At 39.9% G+C, this 27,721-nt stretch overlaps 2 protein-coding genes across 2 annotated transcripts in view; both read left to right on the forward strand.

Moving 5' to 3' along the window:
• The first annotated feature begins 1,724 nt into the window (after nucleotides 1–1,724).
• On the forward strand, nucleotides 1,725–6,235 carry COX7B (cytochrome c oxidase subunit 7B). The gene is made up of 3 exons (XM_079727155.1): nucleotides 1,725–1,841; nucleotides 4,633–4,757; nucleotides 6,034–6,235. Exons 1-3 carry the CDS (start codon nucleotides 1,802–1,804, stop codon nucleotides 6,109–6,111), a joined length of 243 nt encoding a protein of 80 aa, XP_079583281.1. The 5' UTR covers nucleotides 1,725–1,801; the 3' UTR covers nucleotides 6,112–6,235.
• Nucleotides 6,236–14,403: 8,168 nt separating this feature from the next.
• ATP7A (ATPase copper transporting alpha) overlaps nucleotides 14,404–27,721 on the forward strand; it is a gene marked incomplete at its 3' end in the record, with an annotated part of 149,862 nt that continues 136,544 nt past the window's right edge. Inside the window, exon 1 of the mRNA XM_079726904.1 lies at nucleotides 14,404–14,559. The remainder of the gene's footprint in view (nucleotides 14,560–27,721) is intronic.

Here is a 27,721-nt window from a genome sequence, read left to right on the forward strand (position 1 = left end):
GTCATGTAGTATTCCTGTCAGAAGTGCATTAACTGAATCTAATTACGAGAAAACATCAAGCACACAAAATTTGAGGGAACTTTTACAAAATAACTGGCCTGTACTCTTCAAATATATTACAGAGCACAGACCTGTGGAGTCAGAAGGTCCGTTACCAGTTGTCACTTACAATTGCCTAATCTTGATTCTGCACCTCACTTCCTTCATATGTAAGCTTGAGAGTATAAAGTTTACCTTAGTAAGAAAAAAATTAGTGCCATGAAAGACAAAGAAAGGCCGAGGAACTGTTTGATTTTATAAGAGACTAAAGACATAACTTATTTGTAATGAGGTGGATGGACCTAGAGTCTGTCATACAGAGTGAAGTAAGTCTGAAAGAGAAAAACAAATACCTTATGCTAACACATATATATGGAATCTAAAAAAAAAAAGGTTCTGAAGAACCTAGGGGCAGGACAGGAATAAAGACGCAGACGTAGATAATGGACTTGAGGACACGGGGAGGGGGAAGGGTAAGCTGGGACGAAGTGAGAGAGCGGCATGGAGATATATACACTACCAAATGTAAAATAGATAGCTAGTGGGAAGCAGCAGCATAGCACAGGGAGATCAGCTCGGTGGTTTGTGACCACCTAGAGGGGTGGGATAGGGAGGGTGGGAGGGAGACGCAAGAGGGAAGAGACATGAGGATGTGTGTATATGTATAGCTGATTCACTTTGTTATAAAGCAGAAGCTAACACACCATTGTGGAGCAATTATACTCCAATAAAGATGTTTAAAAAAAAGACATAATTAAATTCAATACAGGGAACTGGATTGAATTCTGGATAGAGATATTGGGGTAATTGGTGAAATTGGAATATGAGCTGTACTGTCTCAATATTAAAATTTCTGAATTTAATAACTGTACTGTGGTTATGTAAGAGAATAGCTTACTCTTAGGAAATGAACCCTGAAGTATTAACAGGTAAAAGCACATGACGTATGCAAGTTATTGTCAAATGGTTCAGAAAAAAAGAGATGCATTTATATATACATCTTTTATGTACATGTATTTAATCACACACACAAAGAAAACATGTGACAAAATATTACCAAGTGGTGTACCTTGGTAATGGGTGTACAGGAATTCTCCTTCCCCCAATATTTTATTATGAAAATATCCAAATATACAGACAAAGTGAAAGAATTGTACTCTGAACACACACTGCCAAGATTCTACAATCAACAATTTGTTAAATTTGCTTTAGCACATATTTATCTACATATTAAGAATTCTTTTTACTGTTCTTGCAAGTTTCCTCATAACTTGAAATCATTTCAAAATTAAAAGTTAAACGAATTAGTAGGTAGTAATAGGAAAAAAATTAAAGAAATGAAGGAAGTTTGGAGGGAACAGAAAGTACTGCTAGTGTGGAGAGAGATACAAGCTCAAGCCTCTAAAACACTATCTTGAAGCTGGTGCCTTTGATGTCTCAGTCTGAGATCAATGTCTCAGCTCTCCTCTATAGAGCCCTAAACCTGGCTTCCAGGCCAGGGATTCTCTCATTGTTACGTAAATATCCTGATATGTCATTTACAAAGTGTAAAACTTCGTTTCCCACAAGGCGTTCATCCTTCCGTGCTGTAAAGAGGACAAATTCTATAGGTTTTTTACAGGTCTCGCGAGATTCATCAAATCTCTTTAAAGAGCTCAGCCGGAAGCCATTTTGTTTCTCAGGGTTCTTTGCAAGGTTACTAGAGGTGAAATTGCAAGAAGTCAGCAGCTGCAGTTGCCGCCGTTCTGTCTTCAGCTTCACGATGTTTCCCTTGGCCAAAAACGCACTAAGTCGTCTCGGAGGTGAGCAAAAATTGTGAGCATATCTTTTCCAACTGCCTTTATCCATTTGTCCTCGTGGTCTTTCGTGCCCCTTCCTTCCATGTGCATCTCGACCTTATTATTCTAAATGCTCGGTCTCCCACCTCACCCCAAGTAATTGGGAAAATGTCTTTAGCATTAGCCTAATCGCTCAGCGTTTCTGTTTGGGTTCCCAGCTCTCTTTTGTTACTGGAGTCATAACCCAGCTCTGCTTTTTTTTTTAATTATTCGGTAACCTACGATTTCAAGGGAGACACTTGGTGAACACTTCTCGTTCCTTAAGTAATTCCGTAAACTTAGCTTTGGGGACACGTTTACCCGCAAATGGAAGAGCCTCTTCTCCAATTCTTGGTTTCATTGCAGGGAGACAACCTAAATGGTAGCACTGCAGCTTTTATGTTATTTGTGGATTATTAACTAAATAATTGTGGTCATTTTTTTCTTACCTAAAAGTTAGGCAGGTACAGGGAAATTTTGAGACCAGCATTATGTACTGAGAATGCACTAGATTGGAGAGATAAAAGTCATTTCCATACTTGATTTGCACTGAAGGTGACCTTGCGTAACGTGAGCAGTTTTACAATGAAAGTGACCTTAAACAACTACCATTTAGCTTCTTTAGCCATCTTTTTATTTTCTGTTTATGGAGTCATTAGAAGTATTACTAGATATGTGTTCTAAACACTCAAGCACCTTTGACAATAACCAAAAAGTAGTTGCCTGACCGGTTTTTCATATTCCAAAAGCCACGTCTATTATCTCTTTCACTTTGGGCAAATGATTTAACCTCTCTCAACTTCATTTTCCTCCTTTGTAAAATAGGGGCTTAGTAAATAATACCTACCTTGTAGAGCTGTTGAGGATTATATGAGATTACCAATAGGTGGTAACTGAACCATTTCTTGTCACAGAGAAGAGGTCCAAAGAAATCCACTTGGGTGACCTGACTGTTGAGGTCATGAGGTGTTCCAGAATTGCTTGCTTGGTAATCTTATTTTCTTTGCTTTTTGAGCAGGTAGGGCCTTGTACCTCAGGAAAGGGGTTTGGGGGTTGTTATTTTCAATGTGGAATTCACATGCTCACTTTTTAACTACTCTAGAGCAGATTACATTGGGAAATGTTTGTAAATTTGCTCATCCCAAGTGTGACTAAAGGTGAAAAAAAAAAAACTAAGGCACTTAAGCGAAGAAACAATTAAATGGTCAAATAACTATCCTGAAATAACCCATTGTATCACATTATATCAAATAACCCATTGTATCACATAACCCATTATATTCATAATTGCTAGTGAATGGGCAACATTGCTGTTTCTTTAATACGTTTTTTCATTACATACCTTTTGAGGCTCTAAAACAATAAGGACCTGCTACTTAGATTGGAGAAGAAGAAAAAAGCAGCTGGAAATATGCATTTTCCAGTCTTGGCTCTTTCCTAAGCGCCCCAAGTACCTCCAGAGGCAGTTTGAAAACTCTGCGAAAATAGCAGTAATAGCAAAGTTTTCATGTCATTCTGCTCAACAGCTTTTACCTCTACCAAAAAAGTGGCCCTCCATGAACCTTTCTAGTTTTACCTCCTGTTACTAATTTATTTACCTCGTCCTTCAAACGTAATTTGTTTTCTAGGACACTGGGTTTTCTGTCTCTGCTTTTTTCAGATTCGCCTTTCCCATGCCTACCTAACCAAATCCTACCTGCTATTCAAAGTGCTTAGCTAACATTCTGCTTCCTTGTATTACAATGGTTTGTGTCTTTGTATCTAATAGTCTGGCTACATAACCAAATCCTACCTGCTATTCAAAGTGCTTAGGTAACATTGTACTTTCTTGTATTATAATGGTTTGTGTCTTTGTATTTAATAGCCTCCCCTAGAGTGGAAGTTACCCAAGAACAGAGTCTGTGTCTTACACATTTCCATATACCCCATTTCTTTTAGCATGGTGCTATATTCATTAGTCACTTTTTTAAAAAATCAAGATTACTCTAGTTTTTGGAGGTTTTGCCGTAATTTTAAGGTCATAAACATTTAGCGTGCTTTAATGATTTTGAGTTTATTTACCCCTTTATGTTGTAAGTTGTTGAGCACTGCTGAGTAAACTTTAGTGAAAATCAAAGTCATAAGTACTCAAATTAATGAAGTAGGAGCTAAGTTCAGAGGTTATACAAATGCCAGTTTGTTATGGATGTTACTGACATCACTTTTCCTTGGTTTTTCCCCTCAACATTTTATTGTGAAAAGTTCCAGGCATATCGAAAAGTTGGAAGAATTGTATAATGAATACCCACATACCCACCACATAGATTCTACAACTAACATTTTGCTGTATTTGTTATATCACATATTTATCCATCTGTCAATCTTATTTGTGAAGCATTTCAAAATATGCTACTTTGCTTTTAGCTGCAATATGTTTTAACATTTTATTATACTGCATAATACTGTAGAGTTCACTTCCTTGGCTTTTGTGAGTGGCAATATCATGCTTTTTTTTTTTTTGCGGTGTGCGGGCCTCTCACTGTTGTGGCCTCTCCCGTTGCGGAGCACAGGCTCCAGATGCGCAGGCTCAGCGGCCATGGCTCACGGGCCAGCCGCTCCGCGGCATGTGGGATCTTCCTGGACCGGGGCACGAACCCGTGTCCCCTGCATCAGCAGGTGGACTCTCAACCACTGCACCACCAGGGAAGCCCTGTGAGTGGCAATATCAATTACACATGTTCTCTTTTCCTGATGATTGATAGATATGCTCCCGTATTCTTTCTTTTCCCCCTTTAAGTTCGAAGCATTCCACAAACAGTGTCAAGGCAGAGCCACCAGAAGCGGGCACCTGATTTCCATGACAAATATGGTAATGCTGTATTAGCAAGTGGAGCCACTTTCTGTGTTGCTGTATGGGCATATGTAAGTACTGTTGATTGATAACCTGTTTTAGATGCTTTTTATTCCCATTTATCTCATGTATTCAAAATGTTTTCACACAGTATACATTTCTAGTTAGGAGGGGCTTTAGAGACACCTAGTGCAGGAATTTCTTCCTCAACATTGAGCATTCATCCATCATCTGTTCTTAACATTTCCGATAACAAGTTGCTTAGTGGATCAAAAGGCAGTCTTTTCCATATTGTGTAGCTGGTTGAAAAGATCTTATGTTGAGCTAAAATCTGCCTCCTTCATATTTTACCCATCATTTCATTGCAATACAGAAATTCTGATCACATTTCCATGTATCAGCTGTTAGATATTAGAAGATTCCTTTCATGTCTCCTGGATCTTGTCTTTCATATTAAACATTCTTAGTTCTGTTGATCATTTTTTTTTGTTATATGATTTCCAGGGTTTTCACCATCTTGGTCACCTTTCTTTGCTTAATCAACCTTTCTTGTATATTCTACCCTCAGAACTGAGTACAGCATTTCTGATGGATGACATATAAAGGGACTTGCTTTTAATATTTTAGTTTTTTACATCTTCATTTACCAATCTACTTACCAGTCACTGTACTTGCTGGTTAAAAGTAGGAGTCTTGAAGTTATAATAAATATATAAACTGATTTTAAAAGATATGAAACAACCCTTGCCTTAATAGTCAAAGACTTTATTAATAGGCCTTTTTCATTTTTATTTTGATCTTCCTGAAATCAGATATATTATTAAAATAAGTGTGTGTACTTAATTGGAAGACTAAACAGATGTTGAACAAATGTGTGATCAGGGGCACTTTTGGAAGTGAAGTGCTACTTGATGAAGGGATATTATAAAAGTCCTCTTTGGCAGTATTTAGGTAGTCGTGGTTGAGTGCAACAATGTTTTTGAGGATGTAGTATAGAAATGTGATATACAAATTTGAATTAATTAAATGAAATTTAAAATTTAGTTGCTGAGTCATACTAGCTACATCTTAGTTGCTCAATAGCTGTATGTAGCTAGTGCTAACTGTATTAGACAGTGCAGATATAGAACATTTCCTTCATCTCTGGAAGTTCTACTGAACAGCACTACTCTAGAGAATTAGCACAGCAATTAGGTTTGGCCTACCTGGAGGGCACTGTATCCCAGGTGACTTTCTGTGTGTTTTTAACCTATAGTGCAGAATACCTTTGCCACTTTAGGAAATACTCTCCAAGGGAGAGTGGGCTCTGGTTTAAACATATAACTGACAGCATTTTAATTCTTACAGACAGCAACACAAATTGGAATAGAATGGAACCTGTCCCCTGTTGGCAGAGTCACCCCAAAGGAATGGAGAGAACAGTGATCATCCCAGCTGGTTTAATACTGAATTGTTTCAAAATCAACTCATAATTGATGCCAAGTAAAAGCATTATGTACCCATTAAAATATGGCATGATTGAAGAAATAAAGTACATTTGAAAACCTCATTGTAGGTTTGTTTGTTTCTTTTGTAAATGAAACCAAGCTTGATCACTTTTTATTTATTTAACCTTTGTGTTAATATTAAAGTCAAAACACTGTACAACTTCTTGAATAGCTTTTCTCTATTTAGGTAGTGTGAAAGGAAAGTTTGGCTGTCACCTAGAAGTCAACTTTATAATAGGCTGAAATTACAGTTTATGAATAACTGATCAGAGTTATTTTAGGGCATCTTTGAGTTTAAAATTTAGTGTCCATATCTTGGTTATACCTACTACTTTCAGCCTCTCATATATGTTTGTATTTGGAATTGGCATTAAGTCCTTTGTACTCCTGCCAAGAGAACTTAGGGTGTCACCAGACCCATATAGGAAGAGTGATCCTATCAAATGAACTCCTAGGATGTCTGAAGACTAGCTAGCTCCGTGGCTCCCATGGTACAGTTATCTTACAGCTCTATATTTTTCAGCATATTTATTTGAGACGTTTATGAGGTTATTAAAGAAAAGATGTTTTACTTATCTAACTACTAGTGACCTCTGCTGTTGGCTTTCTGTAACTATACCAGTTTTTGGATTAGTGGATTATCCTGAATTCAGCATGACATTGCATTTTATGTGTAAGATATTAACTGAAGAAAACACAGTATCTACACCATGTGCTTTATTTCCTCAGCCAAAGGCTCCGAAGTAAGCCTCAAGTAGTGGCTTGTTAATAGTGCTTGAGCAGAAAATGAAATTTCAGTTGAATCACCTATCTATATTGGTTAAATTTGAGATTTCTAAAATTCACTTACCTGATACTGTAGGTTATCAGGTAAGTGGCTTTTAGGACTCTCCAAATGTTCCTGATGTAGATAAGGATTTATGCTTAACCAAACATCTAAAGAATGTTTACTCAATAGATGAAATACCAGAAGAATTGCTCTTATGGCAATATGTCCTGTTTTCTCATTAATGTACCAAAGCCAGTAATTTCATGACTTTTTAAAGTAGGAATAAGGATTTGAATGTCATTGCAACACAAGTAGGTTGCAAGATTAGTAACTACGTAGTAGTGACACTATTTGGTAAAATTTGAACACTTTATATCATATTTAGAATGTTAAAAGAAGACTAAAGTATTCAAATGCACGTAACCCTCCAACATCATTATGCAAAATAAACATGTCTTTAAGGAAGTTTTAACCTGTTTTTGTTCCTGAGTTGGCACTGAGAATTTCTAATGACTGGAGGTAATTTTCAGTATGATTTATACGACTTCTGTCAGATAAGTAGTAATTGTCAGCTATTCTGATAGGCAAAAATAAATAGTATGGGGGCTTCCCTGGTGGCGCAGTGGTTGAGAGTCCGCCTGCCGATGCAGGGGACACGGGTTAGTGTCCCGGTCCGGGAAGATCCCACATGCCGCGGAGCGGCTGGGCCCGTGAGCCATGGCCGCTGAGCCTGCGTGTCCGGAGCCTGTGCTCCTCAGCGGGAGAGGCCACAACAGTGAGAGGCCCGCGTACTGCAAAAAAAAAAAAAAAAATAGTATGACTTTTAAAAAAAATAAATTTATTTTTTGGCTGTTTTGGCGTCTTTGTTGCTACACGTGGGCTTTCTCTAGTTGTGGCAAGTGGGAGCTACTCTTCGTTGCAGTGCTCGTTGCTGTGCGCGGGCTTCTCATTGCGGTGGCTACACTCATGTTGCAGAGCACGGGCTCTAGGCGTGAGGGCTTCAGCAGTTGTGGCACATGGGCTCAATAGTTGTGGCTCCTGGGCTCTAGAGCGCAGGCTCAGTAGGTGTGGCACACAGGCTTAGTTGCTCCGTGGCATGTGGGATCTTCCCGGACAAGGGCTCGAACCCGTGTCCTCTGCATTGGCAGGCAGATTCGTAACCACTGCTCCACCAGGGAAGTCCTAGTATGACATTTTTAAATGTCTATTTGTCAGCATACGTGTTGCCTTGTGTGATAAAATCTGGTGGTGGTAGTCGGCATCTTTGAAAATACTTACAAAACTTAGTTTTATGATTAATCTTGTCCTGATGAGTAGTTATAAAACTACCACGGCCACTACCAGAAATGAAGCTGTGGTTTAAGTCGAAGTTATTTTGTGTCATCACAATATTCTGACCTTGCAGCTTGCTTAGTGTACTCAAAGTTTTCATCCTGTGTGAAGGTTGTCAAATTAGTCTCCCTGTAAAACTCTGTAATGTTTGAAGAATTTAGATAAGTGACTTAATCTAGAAGCATTGCCAATCCTTCAAATGTTATTTATTGGGGGAGTTATGAAGTACTTTTTAAAAAGGGTGAATGTCGTAAGTGCCATTCTTTTTTTTTTTTTTTTTTTTTGCGGTATGTGGGCCTCCCACTGTTGTGGCCTCTCCAGTTGCGGAGCACAGGCTCCGGACGCGCAGGCTCCGGACGCGCAGGCCCAGCGGCCATGGCTCACGGGCTCAGCCGCTCCGCGGCATGTGGGATCTCCCCGTACCGGGGCACGAACCCATGTCCCCTGCATCGGCAGGTGAACTCTCAACCACTGCGCCACCAGGGAAGCCCGTAAGTGCCATTCTTAATTTGACTCAAACTATTTTAGTGCATGTGTTCTGTTCTTTTAAATTCATTAAACTTACTTAGAACTAGGTATCATGGTAGTTGTAGAGGCACAGATGTTGTGTTCTCACCCTCCTGACTATTAACTTTACTGGTGATATTAATAAGCACTTCGTAAGCATTTGGGGGGTGCCTACTATCTGCTCAATGCCAGGAAACCTGATGTACTTCTTGAAGACATTCCCTTCTATTTGAAAGCTCAGTTTAATATAGTAGTAATTTAAAAAGTGTTGGTATGCTCATGCATTGATATGGGAGATTAGGGATGATTCATTTAGAGATACGAAGTGGTTTACTTATTTTTATTTATTTATTTTTTTTGCGGTACGCGGGCCTCTCACTGTTGTGGCCTCTCCCGTTGTGGAGCACAGGCTCCGGAAGGGCAGGCCCAGCGGCCATGGCCCACGGGCCCAGCCGCTCCGCTGCATGTGGGATCCTCCCAGACCGGGGCACGAACCCGTGTCCCCTGCATCGGCAGGCAGACTCTCAATCACTGCGCCACCAGGGAAACCCGGTTTATTTTTTTCTAATTATCCAGGTTCTATTTTTTAAAAATATTTATTTATTTGGTTGCACTGGGTCTTAGTTGTCTTAGTTGTGGCAGGCGCACTCCTTAGTTGTGGCTCACAGGCTCCTTAGTTGAGATTCGCCAACTCCTTAGTTATGGCTTGCTGGCTCCTTAGTTGTGGCCGGTGGGCTCCTTAGTTGCAGCACACGGACTCCTTAATTGTGGCATGCGAACTCTTAGTTGCAGCATGCATGTGGGATCTAGTTCCCTGACCAGGGATTGAACCCAGGCCCCCTGCATTGGGAGCTCAGTCTTATCCACTCCACCACCAGGGAGGTCCCTGAAGTGTTTTCTTTTCTTCTTTTTTTTTTTTACATCTTTATTGGAGTATAATTGCTTTACATTGTTGTGTTAGTTTCTGCTGTACAGCAAAGTGAATCACCTATATGTATACAAGTATCCCCATATCCCCTCCCTCTTGCATCTCCCTCCCACCCTCCCTATCCCACCTAGCTGATCTGTGTGATGCGGCTGCTTCCCACTAGCTATCTATTTTACATTTGGTAGTGTATATACGTCAATGCCACTCTCTCACCCTGAAGTGTTTTTTTTTTTTTGAATGGGCATTTCTTTACTAAAAAAATTTTTTTTACATCTTTATTGGAGTATAATTGCTTTACAATGGTGTGTTAGTTTCTGCTTTATAACAAAGTGAATCAGTTATACATATACATATGTTCCCATATCTCTTCCCTCTTGCATCTCCCTCTCTCCCACCCTCCCTATCCCACCCCTCTATGTGGTCACAAAGCACCGAGCTGATCTCCCTGTGCTATGCAACTGCTTCCCACTACTTATCTATTTTACGTTTGGTAGTGTACATATGTCCATGTCACTCTCTCGCTTTGTCACAACTTACCCTTCCCCCTCCCCATATCCTCAAGCCCATTCTCTAGTAGGTCTGTGTCTTTATTCCTGTCTTACCCCTAGGTTCTTCATGACATTTTTTTTCTTAAATTCCATATGTGTTTTAAAGTCAGGGAAAGGCCCAGTGACTAAGAATGTAGAGGATCTTGCCGCTCATAATGATAAACTTTACCTAAAAACAGAGCCTAGTAGATTTGATATTCTTCTGATAAAGCTTTATTTCTGGTTTCTGCCTTTCAGTGAATTTCTTTGAAAGCTTAACACAGTGTTAATGTTGAAGTTAGAAAACAACTTGCTAATAATTGGAAGCCCACTTAAAACCCATCTTAATTACATGTGTTGTGAGTTTAGATTTTAAATTTGGGGCTGAATTTATATCTTAATAGTTAAGGCTATGCACATTGATGGACAACTACAATTGAATGTCCAGGAAGGTAAGGAGTCCTGAAGTGAATTTTTATGTGGATGGGTGTAAAGGGGCAAAGAATAATTCTTTCTGAAATACTTAATTGTAGGCCTAAAATTTAAATCTATGGGCAATTTTAAGTGTTGCCTGTCAAGGCTTATTAGGGATTTCAAACAGGTAGGATGAAAATTATTAAACATATAAATACGCATACTGTGTGCCACTTTTCTAAACCTTTTACAATTTTACAATAATATTTGCACTTTGCTTACTGTGTTCTGCAACATTATTTGACTTGATACTCTATGGTAACTGGGTTGAAATTATTCCAGTTGAAAATATAAATAATCCTATGATTATTTTCCCCCTACGTCTTACGACAGATATTTAATGAAAGGAAGTATGAAAAGACCACATCTTACTTTAAAATTAGTGAGATGGAGCCCCTCCCTCTTACTGTTAATGTTTACAGTTTTAAAAATTCTAGGATTTTGCTGCTTTTTAAAATGACAAATTGGAACAGGAATAAAAAATACATTTTTTTCTGAAATGCTTTCTGTACTGCTTATTTATTGCATTGTATTGCTACATTTTAGGCATCTCAATTCTGTCTAAACTCAGGGTGATAGATACTTTAATATTCTTTGCATCCTTGGAATCCTGTAAGTTTTTAAAATCATGGACAAATGAATAAATAAATGGGGAAGTGTTTGAGAGCTTTAAATGGCGATGTGAAGGTAGCGTGAGGTGAGATCCCTTCCCCAACTCAAATACACTCATACATAAAGATTATGAATTTAAAAGCATGAATTTAAAAAAATTGAGATCATTATTTTGGGGGGATAGCTTTCCATTTATTTGTATCTTCAATTTCTTTCATCAATGTCTTATAGTTTTCAGTGTACAATGTCTTTTACCTCCTTAGTTAAGTTTATTCCTAAGTGTTTTATTTTTTAAAAAATTATTTTTATTTTTATTTTTGAATTTTTGAATTTTATTTTATTTTTTCGTATAGCAGGTCCTTATTAGTTATCTATTTTATACATATTAGTGTATATATGTCAATCCCAATCTCCCAATTCATCCCACCACCCCCCTCCCCCACCACTTTCCCCCCTTGGTGTCCATACGTTTGTTCTCTACATCTGTGTCTCTATTTCTGCCCTGCAAACCAGTTCATCTGTACAATTTTTCTAGGTCTAAGTGTTTTATTTTTTTATGCTATTGTAAATGGGATTTTTAATTAATTTCCTTTTCAGACAATTCATTGTTAATATGTAGAAATTCAACTGGTTTTTATATGTTGATTTTGTATCCTGCAAATGTACTGAATTAGGGTGCCAAAAATACACAATGGGGAATGGATAGTCTCTTTAACAAATGGTGTTGGAAAACTAGGTAGCCACATACAAAAGAATGAAATTGGGCCTTTATCTTATAGCACACACAAACATCAACTCAAAATGGATTAAAGACTTAAATGTAAGACTTGAAACTATAAAACTCCTAGAAGAAAACATAGGGGAAAAACTTCATGACATTGGTCTTGACAATGATTTCATGGATATGACACCAAAAGCATAGGTAACAAAAGCAAAAATAAACAAGTGGGACTACATCAAACTAAAAGGTTTCCACACACCAAAGGAAACAACAGAGTGAAAAGGCAATCTAAGGAATAGGAGAAAATATTTGCAAACTATATATCTTATAAGGGGTTATGCTCCCCAAAATATAAAGAATTCCCACAACTCCACAGTAAAAGTAATAACTCAATTTAAAAATGGGCCAAGGGGGCTTCCCTGGTGGCACAGTGGTTAGGAATCTGCCTGCCAATGTAGGGGACATGGGTTCGAGCCCTCGTCCGGGGAGATCCCACATGCAGCGGAGCAACTAAGCCCATGTGCCACAACTACTGAGCCTGCGCGCCTAGAGCCCGTGCTCCGCAACAAGAGAAGCCAGCGCAATGAGAAGCCTGCGCACCTCAACAAAGAGTAGCCCCTGCTCGCCACAACTAGGGAAAGCCCACGCACAGCAACAAAGACCCAATGCAGCCAAAAAAAAAAAAAAAAGGGCTAAGGACTTGATTAGATATTTCTTAAAGATATACAAATGGCAAACATATATAAAAAGATAATCAGCATCACTAATCATCAGGTAAATGCAAATCAAAACCACAATATCACCTCAAACATGTTAGAATGGTTATGAACAACAACAAAAAAGCAAGTGTTGGCAAAGATGTGGAGAAATTGGTACTCTTGTACACTGTTGGTGCAGCTGCTAAGGAAAACAGTATGGAAGTTCTTCAAGAAATTAAAAATAGAGCTACCATATGATTCAGCAATCCCACTTATGGGTACTTATCCAAAAGAACTGAAGAGACATTAGCACTCCCATGATCACTGCAGCACTATTCATAACAGCTGGGATGTGGAAAGCACCTAAATGTCCATCAGACAAATGGCTAACGAATACGTATATACATACAGTGCAATGTTATTCAGCCTTAAAAAAGAAGGAAATCCTGCAGTATGTGGCAACATAGATGAACTTTTAGAATATTATGCTAACTGAAATAAGCTAGTCATAGAATGACATATACTGCATGGTTCCACTTAGATGAGGTATCTAAAATAGTCAAACTCATAGAAGCAGAGAATAGAATGGTGGTTGCCCGGGGCAGAGGGTAGGGGGAAATGGGGAGTTGCTAACCAATGGGTATAAGGTTTCAGTTATGCAAGATGAATAAGTTCTAGACATCTGCTGTACAATCTGCCAGGGAATAAAGTAGCTTTTCCTTGAATGCTAACAATCATGTAAGTTCACTAGTTTCCTCAAAAGGAAATGGTGTGCTCTGCTTCCGTTTCTGGTTTTGCTCTAGTGTTTGGGTTTTCTCCGTGGCCGCCTAAGACGAACCAATTCTTCGGGAAAGCAAAACCCAAGGCTCCGCCGCCCAGCTTGACTGACTGCATTGGCACGGTGGACAGCAGGGCAGAATCCACTGACAAGATTTGTCGGCTGGATGCTGAGCTGGGACAGACCCCTCAGTGTCCCCCGCATCTGTTTTGCAGAAAAACTTTAGCCTCCTGGGCCTTCCAAGTTTACCTAAGTGTGGTGTTCTCACTCAGAATCTAATGTCACTCCTCCAAGCCTCAGCCACCGATTTTTAAAAAAAACTTTTGATGCACATCTGTTCACCTTTCTGTTGGAGAAACACGGAAGTGAAGCAAAGCGAATTCCATTTTGCACGAATGAGCGCGGTTTCCCACGACCTCACCGGAGAGCGCGCAGAGATCATTTTTCAATTGAGGGATGAGGGTAAATTCATCTGGAGTCAGGCTACACAGTCTAACAGGAGCACGTTAATGTCATGCTGTGAGAGGCTGAACTACCCAGAAGATTTATAAGTAGGTCTAAGGTACTTCTTGGCTTCAGGTTAGGAAACTGCAGATTCTGGTGGGTTTTTTTTTTTTTTGTCTTTGGTGAGCGGGGAAGAGGACTCTCTACAGCGCCAAAAAGGAAGACTTTCGCTGGCGGCTGTGTGTCAGGCCAGGCGTAGCAGGGAGCGGGAGGAGCTTGACTCTAGTCTGGGCGTTTCCCATTTCACGTGACGCGTCCCCCACCGCCTCGCCGGCTGCTTCCGGCCGGGGCATCACCCGGAAGTGGGGGGGGGGGGGGAAGGTAGGGTAAAAGCGGCGGCCGGGCGGCTCGGGGAAAAAGCGGAGGGAGGAGTTGGCGACGCCACGGCCGTCGCGGTCGCCGCCGCCGTCGCCGCCATCGCCGCCGCGGCTACTGTGACTTCTCCTGGAGTGTGAGATCGGAGCCTACGCGCCTGGATTTGTCGCCGCCACCGGCTGCGTAGCTCCGGAGGTTTAACCATAGGACAGAAAAAACAGGTAAGTCCTGTGTCGGCTTCCCGTCGTCCCCTTCTACAGGAGGGGTGTTCGGTACTGTCAGTGTCTGTACTACCGAGTGTGGCGAGAAGGTGATTTTAATCTGGGGGAGTTTCCAAACTCTCACTGCTTCACAACTCAGGTATTCACTATACTCTTGTTTTACTTTCTCTAACGGGGGATAGAGGAGGGAAGATTGGGTCCTGACCCCTGTCGCTTTCTTGTCCCCTCCTGAGGAAGTGTCCTGATCATCCATAGCCCATGTTACCTAACTAATTGAAGGTACAGGAAGGTCTGTGCCCGGTTTTGGAGGTCACATGGACTGATCACCATTATTAATGAAATAATGTAAAGAAATTAGATATTTTGCTTCTTGTCTCGCTCTGGGAGCATGAAGTAAACTGAGAGAGCACTCTTGTTTCCATTTCATTTTGTTTATTCTGACCCCTTCCCAGTAAAGTTACTCTCCATCCTTGTTGCACCCTGTGGCATCTTTGACACTTTTTGTTGTAGACGTTGAAGTTATTTATCCTAAGCACCGGCAACTCTTTCATCGTTTCGCAGGTTAATATTATTCAGCATCTGGTTTTTGTTTTAATTACACCCTCTTCATCTACAGTGGTATGACTTTGTATTGAGACTTAAGATGTGCAGAACATTGAATTAGGTGATATTGAGGTGTGGGGGTCGGTAGGGGGTATACACAAGAAATAAGATGAAGTCCCCAGCCTCAAGAGAGTTTGCATTCGAGTTCAGTTATGAAGGCAGTGGATTCTAGCAGCCCCACTTACTGAATAACTACATTGCTTATCTCACCCTTTTTAAAGGATATTTTGAACTGAGATTTTATTTTTTAATCTTTCAAACTTTCTTGTTTCTACAGTCATGACATGAGAGGGTTTTTTCCTTTTTATACTGAAGGGTCTCACAATGTAGTAGGAAAGACAGATACACCCTTTTAATCTCAGTAATGTATATTAGAAACAGAAAGTGTTATGAGAGTGTAGGGAAGGGAGCTTTTGAGCTGGGCCTTGAAAAATGGATAGGATTTAGCTTTGCAGGAATGGAGGTAGGGGGACGACAGCCCAGGTACATGAAATAATGTGAGCAAAGGCTTTGGGGGCTGGAAAGATGCATCCAGCAATACATTGTACATCAACATCTTTAACACAGCCACATCTTCCAAAATGTCACTGTTTAAAAGAAAAAAAATATAGAATTCAAAACTGGTAAGTTTACAACCATATCTGACTACCCTCCAGCCAATAAAAAAGCTTATATATAGGAAGAAAACCCATGAAGTGACAAAAGCAGTGTTAATGCGTGAGATTTAATTCTGATGTAAACTCAAATAAAAGAGAAAAAGTAAAGCTTGCTATATTTTAACTCTGACTGAGTGTCGTGTCTTAAATATAATTTGGAATCTTTTTAAAAAAATTGCTGGGAATGAATAACAACACTGTCTGAAGTCAGAAGGCGTTCCAGTTTTTCCCCAAGGAATTTCTGTATTTCCTTGTCTCCTCCAAAATGATTTCTCTACTGGCCTTCTTAACCTGATAGAAACTATTTTTTTACAATCATAGTCTTAGAAAGATCTTGATTCTTGACCTGTAGGTAGCGTTAGATTAAACACTAATTCCTCCAAAGGATAGGTTAACACCCCTGGTCTCTAATGCAGAAGGTTGTTTTTCTTTGAAAAATGCATGCAGAAGTAAAATTTGTTTGAAAATTAGAGTGAGAGAGCAAGCAAAAATAACCCTAACTAACATACCACAACCTTTACTTCTGGGAGGAATCTAAGGCAACACATTCCTTTTTATAACTTCCTCATTATAACTGCTTTTATCTACATATTTTAAAATGCTTGGCAAACTTTAATCAAGACTTTGACATCCCAATGAGTGAAAATAATTTTCTTTTGCCAGTTGGGAAAGTAAATTGTGAGGAGAGGTTTGTCTGAGATGATACAGGCACTGGCATAAATGAGAATAATATTTGGGAGTTTTGTCTCAAAATTCCTTCTACTTATCTTTGTTAAAGGGAAGTTCAGCTTTTAAATGTTTTACAGTTTTGTTTTTAAACAGAAATCTTTCTTAGGACATAAATCACAGTGAGGGTGGGGGGTGGGAGAGGCAGGCGACAGTTGGCCTATTTCAGTTCAGTCTATTGTCCCAGCAACCGTGTGTTTCATTTATAAATCACAGTATTCAGGTTGATTTCACGTGGTATAACTTGCTTACTTACTTGCTGAGATAGTATGGCAGAAATAGTGTCACAATACTTTTAGAATGTGTTCCATTAAAATGAAAAGGTAGGATGTTTCTGGTTTCATAAATATGTTTCTAGTTTCTCCAGCACTATTAGAAAATTGATTTCCTGGGACTTCCCTGGTGGTGCAGTGGTTAAGAATCTGCCTGCCAATGCAGGGGACACAGGTTTGAGACCTGGTCCGGGAAGATCCCACATGCCAAGGAGCAACTCAGCCCGTGAGCCACAACTATGGAGCCTGTGCTCTAGAGCCCGTGAGCCACAACTACTGAGCCCGTGTGCCACAACTGCTGAAGCCCGTGTGCCTAAAGCCTGTGTTCTGCAACAAGAGAAGCCACTGCAATGAGAAGCTGGCGCACCACAATGAAGAGTAGCCCCTGCTCACTGCAACTAGAGAAAGCTGCTGGCGTGCAGCAACAAAGACCGAACCCAGCCAAAAATAAATTAAAAAAGAAAATTGATTTCCTCATCTTTGTGGGCTCAAATTTGTGTGGGATATTGGTAGATTACATCAGTTTTCACAGATACTTCTATCCTTGAAGGAAATGAGGATAAAATGAGCCAATTAGCTGTGCTTTGGCCTGTGCTTTCCATCTATATTTATAATTATACAGCTATGGCTGAAGGATTAAATTTTTTTACCTATTTTTACTTTATAATTCTCTAGTGTAGAAGTCCACTTTTCCAGACCTATAATCAGGAGAACATTTTAACAATTTACTAATTGGAATAAATGGGTTATTCCACATCTTAGGGAAATTGTTTTAGGCTGACCATTTACCTTAGTTGATTTTGTTTGTAAAAAAGTTCAAGTGTTTTGTTTTATGCTCTAGTAATTGCTCCTGATCTGCTTGTGCATTTGATGTCACAACCAAAGCAGATAGGGAGCAAATAATACTGGAATTACTTCCTTCCCCTACTCCCACCTGAGTTTGCAGAACACTGTATATTTCTTGTAATTTTGGAGAAATGGTTTCTGATCTCTTGAACGTTCACCTGAAGCGTGCTACCAACCACTCAGGAGAGGAGGACATTAAAAGGGCTTCTGTTAAGACCTGAAACAGTGTCAACAGAGGTTGAAGAACAGAGAGGAAGAATTCCACAGCAGAGCCCGCTAAACAAAATTCTCAGGACTACTTAGGATAAATTTGTAGCTGATCTCTGGGGTCATGAGGATACTTAAGAGTTGATCCTTGGACTTCCCAGGTGGCACAGTGGTTAAGAATCCGCCTGCCAATGCAGGGGACATGGGTTCGATCCCTGGTAGGGGAATATCCCACATGCCGCAGAGCAACTAGGCTGGTGTGCCACAACTACTGAGCCTGTGCTCTAGAACCCGTGAGCCACAACTACTGAGCCCCCACGCCACAACTACTGAAGCCCGTGCACCCTAGAGCCCACGTGCCGCAACTACTGAGCCCACGGGCTGTAACTACTAAAGTGCACGCACTTAGAGCCCGTGTTCCGCAACAAGAGACTCCACTGTGATGAGAAGCCCGTGCACTGCAACGAAGAGTAGCCCCTGCTTGCCGCAACTAGAGAAAACCTGCACGCAGCAATGAAGACCCAATACAGCCAAAAAATAAATAAATTAAAAAAAGAGTTGATTCTTGAGCTAACAAAAGCTTAGAGAGCTTAGTTGTTACAGAGTTCCATGCATAATTTCTTTTTTTTTTCCATGCATAGTTTCCTTTGTTGATCCTTACACTGAAAATGGTAGGGAAAAAAGGTGTCTAATGTTTTCGTGATGATAAAGTTATTTGCTCTAAGAATTCTAATTGAATTATTAAATTAATCATTAATCTAATAGTATTAAATTAAAATAGAAAGTATATTGTATTGATTATTGGTAAATATATTAATAATTTTAAAACACTAATATTAAAATTAAATTATTATTAATTTCAATTAATTAATTGAATTTTATATTAATTATAATCAATAATTATAATCAAGTTTAATATATAATTATAATTATATATAAGTACAATATATAAAAATATATATTTAATATATATAATTATAATTATAATTTTATTATAATTAATAGAATTAGCTAATTTCATTTTGGCCAATAAATGCTTTCTCTTATTTTACTATACCATTTCACTGTTAGTTCTAAATATCACTTTTTAGTTCAAATTTATAGCCACAATATCTTGGTATTAAGTACTAATCACAAAGGTAAGTACTTTTTTATGTATTAACAATCAGATTGGTGTCATGTGTCATTAAGTATTGTGCATCAAAAGCGAAGTATTTTGTCTTACTCATCTGTTTCTACCTAGGTGATAACAGGATTAATTTCAGTCATAAAAACCTTCCTAGCCTTCAGAGAGTATTTTTTGTTTTTTGTTTTTTTGTGTGTGTGTGTTACGCGGGCCTCTCACTGTTGTGGCCTCTCCCGCTGCGGAGCACAGGTTCCGGACGTGCAGGCTCAGCGGCCATGGCTCACGGGCCTAGCCGCTCCGTGGCATGTGGGATCTTCCCAGACCGGGGCACGAACCCGTGTCCCCTGCATCGGCAGGCGGACTCTCAACCACTGCGCCACCAGGGAAGCCCCTTCAGAGAGTTTTAAAGCCTTAAATTCATCATCTGATGGATAAAGGAATAAATTAATATTTGACCTTGAGTGTCAGGGTATGATTCAGATTGCCTAATGAGGATGTGGAGAAAAGGGAACCCTCATACACTGTTGGTGGGAATGTAAATTTGTGCAGCCGCTGTGGAGAACAGTATGGAGGTTTCTCAAAAAACTAAAAATAGAACTACCATATGACCCAGCAGTTCTACTCCTGGGTATATACCTGAAAAAACCAAAAGATACATGTACTGCAATGTTCATAACAGCATTATTTACAATTGCTGAGATATTGAAGCAACCTAAGTGTCTATCAACAGATGAATGTTTAAAGCAGCTGTCTTTATGTATCTATATCTCTATAGATACATACAGACAGCTGCTTTATCTAGATATAGATATATACACACACCCTCATGCACACACACGCACACACACACACACACACACACACACACACACACGTACAATGGAATATTACTCAGCCATAAAAAAGAATGAAAATTTTGCCATTCACAACAACATGGATGGACTTGGAGGGTATTACGCTAAGTGAAATAAGTCAGACAGAGAAAGACAAATACTGTATGATATCACTTATATATGCAATCCAAAAAATTCAACAAACTAGTGAATATAACAAAACAGAAACAGACTCACAGACATAGAGAACAAACTAGTGGTTACCAGTGAGAAGAGGGAAGAGGGGAGGGGCAAGATAGGGGTATGAGATTAAGAGCCACAGACTACTAGGTATGAAATAAATAAGCTACAAGGATATTTTGTACAACTCAAGGAATATAGCCAATATTTCATAATAACTATAAGGGAATATAACCTTTAAAAATTGTAACACCTGAAACCTATATAATATTGTAAATCAACTATACCTCAATAAAAAAAAAGATTGCTTAAGAGTTTGTCCACTGTGTTTATTATAAAACTAACCCGTTAATTCCTGTTTCTTAACTTTAGGGCAAATGGTAAGTCATGGGATTTTGAATCTTACTTTTTTTGGAGGGGGGTGCACATAAGTAAAGGAGACCGGAACTGTTCCTTTGTCTGGTATGAAAAAAAAAAATCTGGTACTTTGTCTATTGTTTGCAGTTTGGTAAGTGTTGACATATTCTTTCATAGGGCCAAATTTTATTCCTAGACCTAGCAAGTGGCTAAACTGAGATTTAAAGCCAGTCAGTCAGGCTTCAGAACCTATGCTCTTATCTAACATGAACTGTATTTTCTAAAAAAATACTTAGGGCTTCCCTGGTGGCACAGTGGTTGAGAGTCCACCTGCCGATGCAGGGGACATGGGTTCATGCCCCGGTCCAGGAAGATCCCACATGTCACGGAGCGGCTGGGCCTGTGAGCCATGGCCGCTGGGCCTGCACGTCCGGAGCCTGTGCTCCACAACAGGAGAGGCCACAACAGTGAGAGGCCCGCATACTGCAAAAAAAAAAAAAAAAAAATACATAGACATTTGAGCAAAATTAGGTCTATTGGAATTAAGTTCCTTGTTTGTCCTAAAGAGGGAAACACTCATTTATCTTATTTGAAAGTATGAATGAGCAAATTGATTTGATGATTAAAAATTAAAGTATCATTACCTCAAAATTTCCTTGGTACTTTCAAACGAAGTTCAAAAGTAAAGACCATAGTTTTGTTTTTAGCTAATTACATTTTTTAAGGATAAGCTAAATGACCTAATACTTAAAATGGTGTTAGTCTTATTTGTATTCTCAGAGTCTTCCAGGAAAAGAAATGGACTCTGTTTTTTTCATCTTCACAATAAACACATCTTTGAACTTGGCCAGACTTTGATATTTATAACATGCTTAGAACTTAAACTGTACTAAGAGAACATATAATAAAAGTTAATAAGCAAGCATAAATTGGGATATTGCTGGTTACATTTTCTGGATTATTGGATATTATTCTCTTGATATTTTCAAGGCATAATGTCACCATTGTATTGTGATCTACTGTTTTGGGGAGGCAGTATAATATAGGGTTAAGAGTGGGGCCTCAGGCCCATACTGCCTGGGTTAGAACCCCAGCTCCTCTGTTTACTGCTTATATGACCCTGAGCTGGTCTCTTTCCTTTTGTGCCTCAGTTCCTTCAGATTTCCAAAATGGCAGCAATAACGGTGGGATTTCAATGGATTAATACATGTAAAGCCCTAAGAGCAGTGTGTACTATATAGTGATTCACAATTTTTAAAGGTTATATTCCATTTATGGTTATTATAAAGTTTTGGCTATATTCCTTGAGTTGTACAATATATCCTTGTAGCTTATTTATTTCATACATAGTAGTTTGTAGCTCTTAATCCCCTACCTCTGTGTTGTCCCTTCCCCCTTCCCTCTCCCCACTGGTAACCACTAGTTTGTTCTCTATATCTGTGAGTCTCTTTCTGTTTTGTTATATTCACTAGTTTGTTGTATTTTTTAGATTCCACATATAAGTGATATAATACAGTATTTGTCTTTCTCTGTCTGATTATTTCACCAAGCATAATACACTCCAAGTCCATCCATATTGTTGCAAATGACAAAATTTCATTCTTTTGTATGGCTGAGTAATGTTCCATTTTGTGTGTGTGTGTGTGTGTGTGTGTGTACACCACATCTTTATCCATTCCTCTGTTGATGGACACTTAGGTTGCTTTCATATCTTGGCAATTGTAAATAATGGTGCTGTGAACTTTGGGGTGCATATATCTTTTCGAATGTATTTTTGTTCTTAGTAGATATATACCCAGTAATGGAATGGGTCATATGGTCATATGGTCATATGGTCATATGCTGGGTCATATGGTAGTTCTATTTTTAGTTTTTTGAGCCACCTCGATAATGTTTTCCACAGTGTATTCGGCTTTTTAAAATTGTGGCATATGTATTGGTGATTAAAAGCACAGACTGTAGACTATGCTTGGCTTCGAATTTTGATTGTGTCCCTTAATAGCTGTGTGACCCTGGGAACGTTTCTTTCCCTCTCTGTCTCAATTTCATTATCTGTAAAATGGAGGGAATAATAGTACATATCCCGTTGGGTTGTGAAGATTAAAATAGTAAAAAGTATTAGGTATTATTATATATTAATATTTACTGACATAGAAAAATGTTCATTATAGTGTTGTTGATCAATAATCAATAAACATTCTATAATAGGAATAGAGTTTTATTTGATCCAAACTGAGGGCTATGGCCCAGAGACAGCCTCTCAGATAACTCTGAGGAACTGCTCCAGAGAAGCATCATTTTCAGCATGGTTTTATATCTTGTCGGAATAAGGAACATCAAACAAATCAGGGATACATTCCTTCAAGGTTTCAAAAAAAAAAAAACCCCAAAACACCAGAACAGATCAGCATGTACACAACTAGTCAGTATGGCATTGGCACCTGGAAAGGAGGCTTATCATTGAATGAGTACCAGCATTGATGTCCAGGAAGGGAGGCATTTAATCTTTATTTTTTTATTTTTTTTTTTTATTATTTTTTTTTTTTTTTGTGGTACGCGGGCCTCTCACCGCTGTGGCCTCCCCCGCTGCGGAGCACAGGCTCCGGACGCGCAGGCCCAGCAGCCATGGCCCACGGGCCCAGCCGCCCCGCGGCACATGGGATCCCCCCAGACCGGGGCACGAACCCGCATCCCCTGCATCGGCAGGCGGACTCTCAACCACTGCGCCACCAGGGAGGCCCTAATCTTTATTTTTAACATGGACATTCTTTACTTCCAGTCAGTGTGCTCTTTTCTTTAATAATCAAAACAGATGTACAATGTATGTTTGATAGGCCACAAACAGGCTGTTTTAGTTAGCATAAAATTCGAGTTAAATCATATATAAGCCAGAATGACTTCCCCATACCTCGATATGTGGACATTTCTTTCATCAGTGTTGAATGAAAAGGAGCATGTTATGAAACAGAATAGCATGTCATTTTTAAAATATGTGCTTATACATACATACACATAACCTCCTAAACTTACGCTTACACACACGTATACATCACTACCTCAAATTTTTAACATTAGTTGTTTCTTGTTGGTGGACTGATTTGTTTATTTTTATATTTGCTTGTCTATATTTTCTCTTTTTATCCAGTTGATATTTCTTATTTTTTTTAAAAAAAATATTTATTTATTTTGGCTGCACCTGGTCTTAGTTGTGACATGTGGACTCTTAGTTGTGGCATGCAGACTTCTTAGTTGAGGCATGCGGACTCTTAGTTGTGACATGCAAACTCTTAGTTGTGGCATGCATGCGGGATCTAGTTCCCTGACCAGGGATCGAACTGAGGCCGCCTGCATTGTTCATGCGGAGTCTTACCCACTGGACCACCAGGAAGTCCCTTCCATATATATATATATATATATTATTATTATTATTATTATTATTTTTTGCGGTACGCGGGCCTCTCACTGTTGTGGCCTCTTCCGTTGAGGAGCACAGGCTCCAGATGCACAGGCTCAGCAGCCATGGCTCATGGGCTCAGCCGCCCCACAGCATGTGGGATCTTCCCAGACCGGGGCACGAACCTGTGTCCCCTGCATCGGCAGACGGACTCTCAACCACTGCGCCACCAGGGAAGCCCCCCTTCCTTATATTTTAAAGGAAGGAAAAAGACACAATTAAAGCATCTCTTCTGTGACGTCTTCACTGAACTCCCTTCCTTCATCTCCGAGCCCCTTGAAAGCAGGGCCCATGTCATATTCATTCACCTTTGTATTCCCAGCTGGGCCTAGCACAGAACCTAAAAAGATACTGGGCACTTGGCAATGTTTATAAGGTTAAGAGGAGATGGAATTATGTGACAAGCATTTTACATATGTTATCTGATATACTCCTTTTAACAGTCCCACGAGTAAGAGTTATCTGTATTTTTCTGATGAGGAAACTGAGCGTCAGAGAGATCAAACAATTTGCTGGAGGTCACAGAGCTAATAAATAACAGAATTTGGATTCAAGTCCAAGTCTGTCTGATGCCAAAGATGTATGTCCAGTTAATGAATTGCCTAATGAATATACCTGTTGTCTTCAAAAAATCTATTCGTGTATATATATATATATATATATAAATTTTTTTGGCTGCATCAGGTCTTAGTTGCGGCATGCGGGCTCTTTGTTGCGGTGCACAGGCTTCTCTCTAGTTGTGGTGTATGGGTTCCAGAACACATGGTCTCTGTTGTTGTGGCACACGGGCTCTCTGGTTGTGGCACGTGGGCTCAGTAGTTGTGGTGCATGGGCTTAGTTGCCCCATGGCATGTGGCATTTTAGTTCCCTGACCAGGGATTGAACCTGCCTCCCCTGCATTGGAAGGCAGATTCTTAACCACTGGACCACCAGGGGAGTCCCTCCAATGAAATAATTTTTGAAGGATTTCTTTGTAAACAGAAATGAGCTATATGAATGTAAAGTTATTATTATTTCCTGCTATAATCCTACCTGCACCCTCGATTCTGACTTGGCAAACCTGCTTTCCTGCTCCCATGTAAGACTTTTTCCTCTCTATTCAACTGGTGCTTTAGTTCTCCATATGTCTCTTTTTATATTGCCCAAGTTCTACCCACTTTTTAGGAACTTGGCTTATAATTATGATATGAAGCTTTTCAGATTAATCCAGCCGTTTCCATCAAACTCAGTATTGGGTGTGCATGTTGAAGAGACTGATTTGCGATTATCCAGCCGGGTATTTGTTTCGCACCAAAGTATGGCAGTATCATCTTTGAACATAGATACTTATACTTTTCCTAATTTGATCTGTTCACTTTTCTCTGTGCTGTGTTCAACTTTAATGTCCCACATTCATAGCCATACCTTTTTCAAAAGGAGGTGTTGTCAGAATTAGTTTTTAGCTGAAAGATGTTAGTAAGTTCAGTCTGTGTCTTATGTATATGCATGTGTGTGTTTGTGCACATGAACCCTTGATCAGAAGTAGAAAAAAAGGGCAGGTAAGGCAAGAGAAGGAGTGCTTTAATAATTTATTTCAAAGACCCAACAGAATACACTAAAGCAAAATTTAGGATTTAGTTATAGCTTGACTCCCCATGGTTTTTTTTTTTTTATTGCGGTATGCGGGCCTCTCACTGTTGTGGCCTCTCCCGTTGCAGAGCACAGGCTCTGGACGCGCAGGCTCAGCGGCCATGGCTCACGGGCCCAGCCACTCCGTGGCATGTGGGATCTACCCGGACCGGGCCACAAACCCACGTCCCCTGCATCAGCAGGCGGACTCTCAACCACTGCGTCACCAGGGAAGCCCCCCATGTTTTTTTAAGAATTAAGAAGGTGAACCCCCTTTAAATTATTAACTAACTGAATGGAAGCATCCACTTTGTGAAAACTGCATGTTTAAAATGGGGAAAAAATAGCTCTTTGTAGTAAAGAATATTTTTTTACTCTACCAGAACCAACTTTCTAAAGATTTCAGCCTATTTTATTTTATTTTTTGAACATAAATCGCTCAATTAATTATTATTATTTAAAAACATTTTATTTTATATTGGAGTAGAGTTGATTAAAAATGTTGTGTTAGGGCTTCCCTGGTGGCGCAGTGGTTGAGAGTCCGCCTGCCGATGCAGGGGACGTGGGTTCGTGGCCCGGTCGGGGTAGATCCCACTTGCCGCGGAGTGGCTGGGCCCGTGAGCCATGGCCGCTGAGCCTGCATGTCCGGAGTCTGTGCTCCACAACAGGAGAGGCCGCAACAGTGAGAGGCCCGCGTACCGCCAAAAAAAAAAAATGTTGTGTTAGTTTCAGGTGTACAGCAAAGTGATTCAGTTATACATATACATGTATCTATTCTTTTTCAAATTATTTTCCTATTTAGGTTATTACATAGTATTAAGCAGAGTTCCCTGTGCTGTACAGTAGGCCCTTGTTGGTTATCTATTTTTAATATAGCAGTGTGTACATGTCAGTCCCAAACTCCCAATCTATCCCATCCTTCAACCCTTCCCCCGGTAGCCATAAGTTCATTCTCTAAGTCTGTGAGTCTGTTTCTGTTTGTAAATAAGTTCATTTGTATCATTTCTTTTTAGATTCTGCATATAAGCGATATCATACAATATTTCTCTTTCTCTGTCTGACTTCACTCAGTATGACAATCTCTAGGTCCATTCATGTTGCTGCAAATGGCATTATTTCATTCTTATTATGTGTACCACATCTTCTTTATCCATTGCTCTGTCAATGGACATTTAGGTTGTTTCCATGTCTAGGCTATTGTAAACAGCACTGCAAAGAACACTGGCCTGCATGTATCCTTTTGAACCATGTTTTTCTTCAGATATATGCCCAGGAGTGGGATTGCAGGATCATATGGTAGCTCTATTTTTAGTTTTTTAAGGAACCTCCATACTGTTCTCCATAGTGGCTGTACCAATTTACATTCCCACCAATGTAGGAGGGTTCCCTTTTCTCCACACCCTCTCCAGCGTTTATTGTTTGTAGACTTTTTGATGATGGCCGTTCTGACTGGTGTGAAGTGATACCTCATTTTAGTTTAGTTTTTTTTTTTTTTTTTTGCGTTACACGGGCCTCTCACTGTTGTGGCCTCTCCTGTTGTGGAGCACAGGCTGCAGACGCACAGGCTCAGCGGCCATGGCTCACGGGCCCAGCCGCTCCGTGGCATGTGGGATCTTCCCGGACCGGGGCACGAACCCATGTACCCTGCATTGGCAGGCAGACTCTCAACCAATGCACCACCAGGGAAGCCCCTCATTTTAGTTTGGATTTGCATTTCTCTATTAATAATTAGCGATGTTGGACATCTTTTCACGTGCCTCTTTGCCATCTGTATGTCTTTTTTGGAGAAAAGTCTATTTAGGTCTTCTTCCCATTTTTTGATTGGATTGTTTGTTTTTTTGATATTGAGCTTCCTGAGCTGTTTGTAAATTTTGGAAATTAATCCCTTTTCTGCAGCGCCATTTGCAAATATTTTGGCCCATTCTGCGGGTTGTCTTTTTTCTTTTTTAAAATATTTATTTATTTATTTGGCTGCGTCGGGCCTTAGTTGTGGCATACAAGATCTTCATTTCGGCATGCCGGATCTTTCGTTACGGCGTGTGGGCTCTTCATTAGGTGCACGGGCTTCTCTCTAGTTGTGGCGTGCAGGTTCCAGAGTGCATGGGCTCAGTAGTTGTGGCACGTGGGCTCTCTAGTTGTGGTGTGTGGGCTCTGTAGTTGTGGTGCACGGGCTCCAGAGCACGTGGGCTCTCTAGTTGTGGTGCACGGGCTCTAGAGCATGCGGGCTCACTAGCTGTGGCATGTGGGCTTAGTTGCCCCGCACCATGTGGGATCTTAGTTCCCCAACCAGGGAT

The sequence above is a fragment of the Hyperoodon ampullatus genome (genome assembly GCF_949752795.1).
Source record: "Hyperoodon ampullatus genome assembly, chromosome: X".
NCBI lineage: Eukaryota > Metazoa > Chordata > Mammalia > Artiodactyla > Ziphiidae > Hyperoodon > Hyperoodon ampullatus.